Source organism: Lampetra planeri, chromosome 36 (genome assembly GCF_965212315.1).
Source record: "Lampetra planeri chromosome 36, kcLamPlan1.2.h2, whole genome shotgun sequence".
NCBI lineage: Eukaryota > Metazoa > Chordata > Hyperoartia > Petromyzontiformes > Petromyzontidae > Lampetra > Lampetra planeri.
The window spans coordinates 10,602,330-10,614,745 of record NC_136142.1 but is presented as its reverse complement, the minus strand read 5'-3'; the positions used below and the strand labels follow the sequence as shown (position 1 = coordinate 10,614,745).

General features: G+C 54.7%; 1 protein-coding gene across 4 annotated transcripts in view; it reads left to right on the top strand.

Annotated features, from left to right (window-relative positions):
- The window catches only part of LOC144730802 (E3 ubiquitin-protein ligase MIB2-like), a 57,876-nt gene that overhangs the window by 24,250 nt on the left and 21,210 nt on the right, over positions 1-12,416 (top strand). For 3 of the 4 annotated variants that reach the window (XR_013587852.1, XM_078611562.1, XM_078611563.1), the window contains exons 6-10: positions 219-361; positions 892-1,002; positions 2,809-2,913; positions 3,687-3,846; positions 10,497-10,642. Coding sequence is in view for 3 of the 4 variants with exons in the window: in XM_078611562.1 (XP_078467688.1) it covers positions 219-361; positions 892-1,002; positions 2,809-2,913; positions 3,687-3,846; positions 10,497-10,642 (665 nt within the window). In the remaining variant the exon portion in view is untranslated. The remainder of the gene's footprint in view (positions 1-218; positions 362-891; positions 1,003-2,808; positions 2,914-3,686; positions 3,847-10,496; positions 10,643-12,416) is intronic. The other variant, XM_078611564.1, reaches the window with a different exon arrangement.

Genomic DNA, 12,416 nt, shown 5'->3' with positions numbered 1-12,416 from the left:
AGCATCGCCTCACCACCACCACCCCTCCCACCACAAATCTCCTGCAGCTTACAGTACGTCGCCTTCTTAGGTGACACTTGCTGCGTATGGTGCGTGAAGTGGGGACAGCAGCATGGAGACGCACGGGGGGACAGCATGACTGACACAAGTGCCGCGCACGTCACGCATATTGTCGCGCGTGTATTGTCACGCATATTGTCGCGTGTGGCGGTGCCCAGGGGAGCCGGCCGAGGTGAGGGGCCAGGAGATGCAGGAGGAGCGCGCCTTCCAGGTGGGCGACAAGGTGAAGTGCCTCCTGGAGGAGGACATTCTGAGACAGATGCAGGACGGACACGGTGGCTGGAACCCCAAGATGGCTGAGGTGGGTGATTCATGTGGACAAAGCCGTGAGGCCAGTGGTTGGCTCCCGCATCTCTTTTCTGTGTCTCTGCGTATTTTCGTGTGTCTCTGTGTGTCCCTGATGGTCTGGATGTCTTCGTGGATCTTCGTATCTCTCCGTGTGTCACTGATGGTTTGTTTGTATGTGTGTCTCTGATGGTCTGGTCCACTGCACGGACTTAATAATAAATATTCTGTCTCCACTGTGTGCGATGTGATTTTGGACGCCTCTGTGTTTCTCATGGTGTGACTGCCATCCTGTGTGTGTGTGTCTCGTTGACAGCACCTGCCCCAACAATCTGTTAAGGCTATACGGGGATCTTTGTCTTTGTTCGTGTGTGTCTCCAACTGTCCCTGCGTATATCCCCGTGCCGTACGACTTGTCCCCCTGCCCCCGTGTGTCTCCTGCTGTGTCCCCCTGGGTGTTTCCAAGTTGTCCGCATATGTCCCGTTGACTGTCGCCCCCTGCCCCGTTACCCCGTGTCCCCGCGTGTCCCTGCATCTCCGCGCTAGTTCATCGGGAAGGTCGGCACGGTGCACCGCATCACGGAGCGAGGAGACGTGCGGGTAGAGTACGGGGGAACCAAGATGAGGTGGACCTACCACTCGGGGGCGCTCACCAAGGTGAGAGCCAGCGGGTGCACACAAACGACAAAGATCCCCCGTGTCGCCTTTAACAGACTGTTAGCGAGCACCTATTCTGGCCTCCACTGCGCACTAGGGGGTGGGTGGTCAGCACCACACTCGGTCACCTTTGTCTCCCCAGTGGCGATGTGTACACACCGCCCTAGGTACTCATTTGAGGCTGAGTAGACCTAGGGGAGGCCCAGGACTAGTTCAGATATTTGTCACTCATGTTGACCGTGAGCGGGAATCAAACTCGGGTCACCGGGTTGGGAGCACAGCATGCTAACCGCTACACTACCACTCCCCACACTGATGGTGGGTTGGCCAACACCATGAATGGCGATATTTATATATTTACACATCGTACCGGGAACGGTTCTGATATTAGTAACTGCTGTTGAACTCGGGTTGACGGGTTCGTTAGCTCAGCACGCTAACCCGCTACACTACCGCTCAACACAAAGACAAAGATCCCCCGTTTAGCTTTAACAGACTGTTGGGGCGATTGCTGTTAGCGACCACCTATGTATGTGTAGTAGTCACTTCAGAGACACTAATAGTAGGAGGCACACACGTTCATTCTACACTTCCACAGTACAGGGGATAACTACACACGGGTCAGGACAGCCGGCACACTACCTGACCCACAACGCCGAGGAGGTGAAGTCGGGGACGAAGACTTGCATAGGCGACGGGTTCCATTCCAAACGACAGCTCCAACCCAGCGTCGGGACCTCCCTTTTATCCTCCCGAGCGTGGCCTGGCTCCGCCCACGGCCACGCCCCCTTCTGAAACCTACCAGAAGGCTCTGGGCTTCGCCCCACGTGTCCCCTCTGTCACCTTTACCCTACATCCCTAACCCCGGCTTATCACGTGCCCTGCTGGCAGACCGGCTGCTGTGTCTTCAGATCCCCCATCTCTGCCAGCAACCGGCGCTACGCGCTCCAGTGGCACATTTCACCTGCCCTGCTGGTGGACCGGGCTAATACACCCACAATCCCGCTCTCTATCAGTAACCAGCGCTACGCACCCTAGTAACCCATTCTATGTCACTACATATGTATGTATGTTGAACTTCTTTCTCACCGTACATAACCAAACATGCTAATCGGAGTTTTCAATCAAAATTTAAAAGCGCGTAGCTAAATTGGCGTTTGAGATGGTTGCAGAAGCGCATCTGAAATTGCACGATGCAGTGACCGTCTTTGTTCAATGGCTAGCTAAAAACCGCTGCATTGATGACCAGAGTTCACGTGATGAAGACCGGCATGGCACACAGGAGGGTGAGTGGCCAGCACCACGCCCAACCACATTGGTCTCCCGAATGGTGAGTCGACCGAGGGAAGACCCAAGACCGGTTCAGATAATCGTCACTGGTGTTGGTCGTGAGCGGGAATCAAACCTGGGTCATCGGGTTCGTAGCAAAGCGCGCTATCCGCTTACACTACCGCTCCCCACACGTGCAAACACACACTTGCGCATCCACAAGTTCACAACAACAACAACCGCCATTTGCCACTAAGTGGCGGTTCCGTCACCACGACGCTTGTGCCAGGCTATGTGCACCTTGAGGCCACGTGAAGTGTCGAACGCCCGCTGGCAGGAGGTTACGGGGCAGACCCAGGTGCCACGGGTCGACTTAGATGACTGGCTGGTGCACCACCTGTGCCCCCTACTGTGTCAACACGTACACACACACGTACACACACTTGCACACACACGTGCACACACACGTGCACACACTTGCACAGACACACACACATACGTGTGTGCACAATGTCTCCTCACCGTGCGTGCCGTCAGGTGGACACGTTCAGCGTTGGTGACCTTGTGCGCGTGCTGGACGACGAGGATCGCGTGAAGCAGCTCCAGGTCGGCCACGGCGAGTGGAACGAGGCCATGCGAACGGTCAGTTCCTCCCAACAGCCCCTGTCATGGCAACGTGGAATTTCCACCAACGGGCTTTGGAAATGAGTGCCGCCCCACACTTGGCGGGCGGTTGTGAGGTTAGGACGTTGTAATCGCCATCGCGAACCCCGTTCATCGCTCCAGGAGTTATCGCCTGTTTGTATTTTGTCAGAATTGTGTAAGCATGATTGCTTTGCTAAATGGACAGTACCATTGTGGATTTTTATGTTGTACAATGTATCGTAATATCACCGTAACAAAGCGATATTACGATACATCCTATCACCGTAGTAGTATCACCGTAACAACTCAGTAACTCTGTAGTGTACTAAAGGCGACAGGGGGGATCTGTACGTGTGTGTGTGACTAGTGTGTGCGTGCCTCAAATGAGTACCTGGTGCAATGTGTGAACATCGCCACGGTGGAGACGAAGGCGGCCGACCGTGGTGCTCGGCACCCACCCCCTCGTGTGCCGTTCCATCCTTCATAGGTGCTCGCTAACAGCACTTGCCTCAACAGTTAAGGTTATACGGGGGATCTTTGTCTTTTATGTGTGTATGTTGGGAACGGGAGTGCAGCGGTTAGCGCACTGCGCTACGAACCCTCCTACTACTCCCTCTCCTCTCTTTCCTCCCTCTTCTCCCACTAGCTATTCCAATAGGTGTTTGAAGATTGTGTAAATATATTTGTCGTTAAACCCACCACCACCACCCGCCACAGCTATTGAAAGCTATTTGGGGTTAGTTATTTTGTTGGTGTGTGTGTGTCGACAGGCGGTGGGGCAGGTGGGACAGGTGGTGAAGGTGTACACGGATGGGGACCTGCGTGTGTGTGTGCGGGACAAGGTGTGGACGTTCAATGCGCTGTGCGCGAGCGCTGTGAGACTCGGAGACGTCGACGCCAACAACCTCATGTCCACGGAGCATAGGGAGGGTGGGTGGCACGGGCACACTCGCACGCGCGCACACACACGCCCACATACGCACACGCATACACGTACACGCACGCATGCGCACGCACAACAACAAACACAAAGATTCCTCATATGGCCTGAACAGACTGTTGGGGCAAGTGCTGTTACTGAGCACTTATAAACGCCAGAACGGCACACAAGGCGGTGGGTGGCCAGCCAGCACCATGCCTGGCCACCTTTGTCTCCCTAGTGGCGATGTTTACACAGCGCACCAGGTGCTCATCTGAGGCTGAGTCGACCATGGGGAGGTGCAGGACCAGTGCAGATAATCGTTACTGGTGTTGGCCATGAGCGTGAATCGAACTCGGTGCTAACTGCTACACTACCACTCCGCATTCATATGTAATGAGAGAGCGCCATCCAGTGGGTGCTAGAGGGTAACTGGGTACAGGCACTATTATGTAATCGGCATCCCATCCTAAGAGGGAATAACATCTGGGCCAAAAGTGACGGGCAGAGTCGGGAAGGATGCTTCAGGAACCATCGGGAAGGTTCCTCGAGGGGGCGTGGCTAGAGGCGGAACCTAGCTCAGCCGGGGTGAATATAAGCAGAGGCAGGGGAGAACTCGTGGTCGGTGTGGGGAGCCTTGGGTCCGGACTGCGTCGCTGCTCGTCAACTCCTCTCTGCGCCACCGACCACGTGGCGGGTTCCCCAGCGAAGCTCGTCTCTTCTCTCCGGCGTGCCGCCAGCCAACGGCGAAACCGGGGGAGCGGAGCTATACAGTACCACAGTTAATAAAGAAGCACTCTGACAAAGATCTTCGTGGGAGTCGTTTATTACATTGGAGTCAGAAGTGGTCCTTCAATAGAAGAAGAACCCACTTGTAGCGTCTTCCGACGACAATGAGGCGGGGATCTGTGGTCCCGGTCACAGAAACCACGGCTGGTGAGATCGCTGCACCGGAGGCGGTCGGCACGGCCGCGGCATCTCCGCCCCAGCGAGCCGAAGACGGCTGGAGGAGGGTGGAGGAGCAGCTAGAGTCGCTGCGGACGGTTCTCCTTCAGTTGGTGTCGCTCGTTGCGACATCTACGGTGGTGGGGCGTCCACCTGAAGCATCGCCAGGGGATGGCAATCGGAGGTCCGAGGCTGGAGTCTCGGCAGGTTCTCCTGCAGAGGCGACGTCCACCATTACTGGCGCTGAAGAGACGTCCGCAATTACACGCGCCGAGGACGCCACGTGCAAGACGCCGCCATTTTGGACGGAGCCGCGAAGACGCGGTCGGAGCCTGCCATTTTGGATGGGCCGCGTGGTGTGCGAGGTGCGAGGTGGGACGAGGCGGTGCCGATCGCACACGACGACTCCCTGGTGTTAAAGAATTCGTCGCGGCCGGCGGCGACTGGAGCGCCTTCACTTGGAGGTTTGAGGCGGCATTCCGTTCGGTGCGCTGGTCGGAGGAGGAGGCGCTCGTCGCTCTACCGACTGTGTTAGATGACGACGCCCTGGCGGTGTTCAGGTCGATCCCTCAGGAGAAGAAGGCAACTTTACAAGGGGCGTATGCCGCTTGTTATGGACCGTTTGCTGGCTCTGGCGAGGGTCATGGGGGTGGTTTTGCCTGCGTGTGGCCACGATGTACAATCATCCCGTTGGGCAGCCAGATGTCTTCACGCTCACGAGAGCTGGCAGCGCTGGAATCGAAGATGGGGCGACACTGCACGTCGTCAATGGTTCGAGGGACCACGTCAGCGTGAGGTCTGGGGGGCTCAAAGGCCGTCCGTAGCCTGCTACCGATGCGGCCGGCTGGGACACTTCGCGAGGGAATGCCGGAGTCACCCTCGATCTCCGACTTTGGCTGCTGCTTCAGCTCCTGCTGTTCCTCCGACGGCTCAACCTCCACAGGCGAGTCGGTACACGTTGGACACCCGGCCCATTTCGCAACCTAATGCATCTCATGACACGGGGTTCGTTCGTTCACAGCACGATTCGTTTGCTGACACTATGCAATCGGGTTCGGTTACTTGGGGTTGGCCTAATTCATCATTGGGCAGGTGGAAGCCCGCGTTGTCATCGGTGATGTGGCCGTATCGGGACCGGTTCTGATTTCTAGGTCGTTGGCTGTGCCCTGCTTTCTTGGTACTGCTTTACTTAGAAGGATGCCTGTTAAGATCCTGGTAGATCAGGGTTGCTTGGAAATGCCCTCGGGTCGCAAGTTGTTTTTTTTTGCCATTGCCGTTGTTGAGTTCTTCACCGAGCGCAGCTGTACAAGCCCTCGTTAATGTCAGGGTCGAGATTCCGCCGGGATACCAAATGCTTGTGCCGTTGCGTTATCGTAAGGGAATCCGATGTGTTGATTCGACGGCTGGGGTCCTTCTGACCCCATCTAATACTGCGACCCGGGGTCTGGCTCTAGTCGGTGCACAGACCATCCTTCGCTCCGGGCAAGCCCCGTTCTTGCAGGTTCTTAACGGGGGCCCAGACGCTGTTGTAGTTCCCGCTGGTACAGTATTGACTTACGCCACCACTGCGTTTTCGGACCACGACGAGGTTGAGCCGCGGCAATTGGTGGGAGCGGCTCACCCTTGTCACATTGCGGATGATCGATGGGCTGCTGCGTTGTGCGGGGAAAACTCCTTGTCTTCCGAGCAACGGAACAGATTGCGTTCACTTCTATGCGAGTTTTCAGACGTATTTAGTAAGAATGAATTCGATCTAGGTCGTACATCCCTGTCGTCTCACCACATTGATATGGGTGAGGCCAGTCCTATTCGTCACCGGTTGAGCCCGGTGGAGAAGGAATGTGTGCAACGAGCGGTCAACGACATGCTGACCACCGATATTATTTTCCCGTCTAACAGCCCTTGGGGTGCGCCCATTGTGGTTGTCATGAAGAAGGTTGGTAACCTCAGCGTTGATTTCCGCAAGTTGAACAAAGTTTCGCTAGCCGACGCATATCCGCTCCCGTGCATGGACGACTGTCTAGACTCCTTGTCCAGGGCGCGATATTTCTCCACTCTCGATTTGTCTTTGGGGTTTTGGCAACTGCCCCTGGACGACTCGTCGAAGCCGAAAACCGCGTTCGCATGCCTTGGGGACTCTTTCAATTCAATTGCCTTCCGATGGGCTTGAATTCGGCTCTGGCTACCTTTCAGCGGCTGATGGAGCTCGTCTTGACCGGCCTACAGTGGGACACTGATCTCATTTACTTAGACGATGTTATTGTTTTTAGCCGCACTTTTGATGAACATCTTCGCCGGTTGCACTCCGTTTTCGATAGAATGCGCTCTGCTAACTTGAAATTTTAACCGGCTAAATGTCACTTGCTGCAAAATTCCTTGTGTTATTTGGGTCACATTGTCAGCTCTGAGGGCATCGCCACGGACCTGGAAAAAACGGCCTGTGTTCGCGCTTGGCCGACCCCCACGTGTGTGGGTGATGTGCGCAGTTTCGTCGGATTTGCGTTATTACCATAGGTTTGTGCCACATTTTGCTACGGTCGCTAAACTCTTGCATGCGTTAACTGCTAAAAATCTGAGATTTAAATGGGGTGTTTTTGGCCCTCCGCGAACGATTGTCGGACGCGTCCACGCTCGAGTATCCAGATTTTTCTCTGCCATTTATCCTAGACACCGACGCTAGCGACACGGGTATCGGCGCCGTTCTATTTCAAGTTAAAACGGTGTTGAGAAGGTGGTCGCGTACGGCAGCCGTGTCCTTTCCCCGGCGAAACGTCGTTATTGTGTCACCCGGAGAAAACTTTTGGCCGTTGTTTATTTTGTCCGGCAATACAGGCCTTACCTCTATGGCAGGGAATTTGTGGTCTGCACTGATCATGCGGCCCTCCAATATTCCTTGAAAGTCGAGCAGCCAGCTGGCCAACTCTCTCGTTAGCTCGAGATTTTACAGGAGTTCTCTTTCAGCGTGGTGTATCGTAAGGGTTCTCGACATTGCAACGCGGATGCCTTGTCGCGATTGCCGCAGTCGCCTCATTGCCCGTGTTTGTCTGGGACGAGCCGTCGTGGACCCGTTGTGTCACGACCGCGTACTGTCATGTCTGCCGTAGCCGGTTCGACACCTCTGGATGCAGATGCGTCGGTTGACAGCATGTTGCAGCTTCCGCGCTCCGTGTGGGTGCTCTAGCAGCTCCTGGATGACTACTTAGGGAGTTTGCGGCGTTAGGCCGGACCCGCTTCGAGTGAAGGGGGCTGGTTGATTCTTCACGACGGCCTTTTGATGTGGAGGGAGGAAATGCTGGATCGCTGGCGAGTTGTTCCCGTTGCCCTCCGTAACGGCTTTGTACGAGGAGAAGTTGTAGCACCTTGGGGTCCATAAATCCTTGTTTATGTTTCAGCGTGATTATTATTGGCCGGGGATGACAGCCGATGTTTCCAAATTGATTAAATTTTGTACGGAATGTGCTCAGAGGAAACCGCCGCAGCAGAATGTCATCCGCCGCTGCAATCTATTTCGGGTTTCGCGTATTAACGAACTGGTGGCACTCGATTTCCTTGGGCCCTTTCCGGTCACTTCCAGGGGTAACACATTCCTTTTGGTGGGTGTGGAATATTTTTCTCGATGGCCGATGGTTTGGCCGCTGCCGGATCAGTCAGCGGCTTCCATAGCCGACATGTTTTTCTACGGGTATGTAATGGACAAAGGTGCTCCCGAACAGCTGCTTACGGACCAAGGTCGGAACTTCTCCTCTAAGTTGTTGCGCGAGGTCTGCGACGCATTGGGCACTAAGAAAATCAGGACGTTGCCGTACCACCCTCAGATAGATGGGATGGTCAAACGTCTGAACAGGACTTTGTCCGCCATGCTTTGTCAGACGGTGGATGCCAAGCAAGCTGATTGGGATTTACATGTGTCGAGCGTGCTTGCTGCGTATAGGTGGCCCTGCACGCTTCAATGGGATTCTCGCCATTCTTCCTTATGTATGGGTGGGAAAAAGTTCCCCCTCTCAATACCCAATTGGGAGCACTGATTGATAACGTTAAATCTAAACTGCCAGAACATGTTCGCGATTCCTTGCGTCGTGTTTCCGAGGTCCGGGAGGCGGCTAGGATGAACACCGCCAAGACGCAGGTGCACAATGAACGTTATGCACGCAGGTCTGACCGTGACATGTCATGGTCCATTGGTGACAAGGCTTGGCTACATTGCCCTCAGGTGCCTGTTGGCACCTCCCCTAAGTTACATAAGCCCTGGCATGGCCCAGTGGAGGTGGTCGAGATCAAACGTCCGCAGTGTGTGCGTATCCGGGCAGGCCACCGGCATTGGTTCGTCCACCCCTCTTGGTTGAAACCGTTTATCCCTCCGCGTATTGTGCCTTCACCTCGAAAAATTGGACTGCCTGGGTCTGACGTGTCCGACGGACCGGGGGAGATGCGGTTACGGAATTAACGCCCGAAGGAATCTGTTTTGCCGGCCGATGCGGGCAGTACTAGCTCGTGCCAGTAGGGAGCAGCAGAGAGGCCGGACCGGCTTAATAGTGATGATGGGCTATTGGCCCTAGGCAATCCCTAGGGGGGAGCATCGTGACCAACGGTCGGGACCCCAGACCCCAGGCAGGGGGCTGGGGGATGAGGTCATTCTCCAGGCCCTTGGAGAAGGTTTTGGAAGAGAGGCGTGGCCAGGGGTGGAGTGACCCGGGATCCTGTATAAAAGCCAGGTCCCCGAGTGTCCAGCTCCGTCATCGTCCGGCCGAAGACTGAAGAGCCTCACCTGGAGCCCTGAAGAGAAGAGCCCAATGGGCAGAGCCGAACCCCTGGCTAGGGTCGGCTCGAGCTCGTACCAGTGAGAGCTCCAGCTTATAACCAGTGAAGACTCAAGAGAAGACTCAAGCCACAGCAGTGTAGGTGTAGTGATTGCCAGTAAGAGGCGAGCTAGTCCGGGGGACGCCCTACATAGAGTATCAGGTGGAAGGGACCATTACCCCTTTGTATTGTAGTCTGTTGGTGTAGTAATAAACGTTTTGCCTCAGAGAAAGCTTCCTCCAGTTTTATTAGCCACTACACTTATATGGGTTTTATCTCTAGCCGGGATGGCTAGTCTTTTTATTAAGGGGGGGGGGGGGGTGATGTAATGAGAGGGTGGGGTGCCAGAGGGTAACTGGGTACAGGCACTATTATGTAATCGGCATCCAATCCTAAGAGGGAATAACATCTGGGCCAAAGGTGACGGGCGGAGTCGGGAAGGATGCTTCAGGAACCATCGGCAAGGTTCCTTGAGGGGGCGTGGCTAGAGGCGGAGCCTAGCTCTGCCGGGGTGAATATAAGCAGAGGCAGGGGAGGACTCGTGGTCGGTGTGGGGAGCCTTGGGTCCGGACTGTGTCGCTGCTCGTCAACTCCTCTCTGCGCCACCGACGACATGGCGGGTTCCCCAGCGGAGCTCGTCTCTTCTCTCCGGCGTGCCGCCAGCCAACGGCGAGACCGGGGGAGCGGAGCTGTACAGTACCACAGTTAATAAAGAAGCACTCTGGCAAAGATCGTCGTGGAAGTCGTTTATTACACATACATATAAACAGACACACAAGTATGCCTACACGCATGCCTACACCCGCACTGACATTCAGTGTAGAGGAATCGGTCAATCGTTTGACCGTCTAGCTTTGAGCCACGGCAAGGAGTCGAACCAGGAGCGGCGTGCATGTGCGCCGTGGTGGTGGTGGCGCAGGGGCAGCCATGGTGTGCCAGAAGGACGGCATGGCGGTGCACGGAGTGGCCACAGAGGACAGCAGCGGCGTGTCGGAGCTGGTGAGCGAGGCGTCGCTCGGCAACTTGGGCAGGGTCGTGGAGATTCTGCAGCGATTTCCAGACAAGGTGAGCCACACAAACATACACACGCACACACACGCTCACATATACACACACAAATAAATGCACAAGTAAACACAACAACCACCATTCACCACTAAGTGGCAGTGACGTCACCATGACGCCTGTGCCAGGCTATGTGCACGTTGAGGCCACGTGAAGTGTCGAATGCCCGCTGGCAGGAGGTCACGGGGCAGACCCAGGTGCCACGGCTCGACTAACTGAGATGACTGGCTGTGCTTTAGCCACCCGGTGCTCCACTCATTGTTGTGAGCGTTGCTTCTCCGGCCTCCGTTGCTGTTGGAGGGCGACTGCCTCCAACTGCCCAGTAGCGTCCTTCACAAGCCTCCTCAACAGAGGCTAATCTTGACACCGCTGGTACCAGTAAACGGCAAGTTCACTCAGCTCCACATCTTCCTGTACCACATCACTCCATCTATTCTCTAGCCCATGCCGCGCCATTTTAGCGGAGCGCCATGCGGCCATAACACAGCAAGCTTGTACAGTGGAGGGCAGAGGTGATGCATTTGCCAGCCATCTCACTCGGTCACATCCCCGTGACATCCTGCCAACGAGGCTTCTGCACATCACGCAACGGCCTGAGAGTGTACCTAGCCTGGCACAAGCACCGTGGCGACATTGCCGCCACTCGGTAACGAACGGTGGCTGTTGTTGTTTTAGTAGTACACGTGTTCTTAGGTTTTTTCGGTAAAGTCACGTAGGTAAAACATTAAAATTAATGAAAGTAAAATAAAATAAAAATCACGACGTTTCGGAGGCAACACAAGTCTCCGTCATCAGGTGGGACCGTCACAGCCAGATTTGCTGCATCAAGTGAGGCAATGATTCAAGATGTAATCCTTTAAAAGCAAGTTGAGGGGGGAGGAGAGGGGGGCGGAGCTCATCAGAATGTGGTAGCCAATGAATGGAACGTATCGGGAGGGAGGGGGGCGGGGCTCAAAGACGGCACGACGTGCCACGTAGAACGCCTCGGGAGGGGGAGGGGGGGCGGGGCCAAAAGAATGCACGACGTGGTACACGTCGACGGCGTGGACGTGGTTGTGCGCAAGCAACTACTGCTGCACACGCCAACGCATTGGACAGAGAGGGGGAGGGGAGGCCAAACGAGAGTGTGGTGCAAGTGTACGTGGACGTGTGTGTACAAGCACCTGTTGATACACATGATAGAAAAGAACGAAAATGCCCATGTTTATACCAGTGCTGGCTGAACAATGAAGAGAGTACTGTTGAACACTGGAGATGTTAACACTCGGTAAAGTAAAGTAAAATAGTGCCTGTCAGATAAGATGGTCCAAAAATGTGTAATTAAGTCTTTTTTGCGTGGTTCATAACATCTTTCCAATGATTACTAAGTTTGTACCCATCATCACGGTTGAAATTATGTCTGTGTTTGTATATTTGTATGGCTTCGTGTACAAACCTTTGATGGTAGCCGGGAGGTTTGCAGAGAACCTTGGTCTCGGAAAAGACAATTTCATGAGAGCCCACCGAGTTGTAGCAATGATCGGCAACGGCAGAAGAATCAGTTCTGCCGTGTTTCAGATCTGACTTGTGCTCGCGGACACGATCAGAAACATGACGTTTCGTTTCTCCAATGTAGCAATCACCACAAATGCAACTCAATTTGTAGACTCCAGGATACTGTAAGTCAGGAACGACATCCTTCACAGATGGAATCAGATCACGGATTTTATGCACTGTACTGAATCGGACTTGGATCTTATGTTTGTTTAGAATTTTGGAGATCTTTTTGGTCACG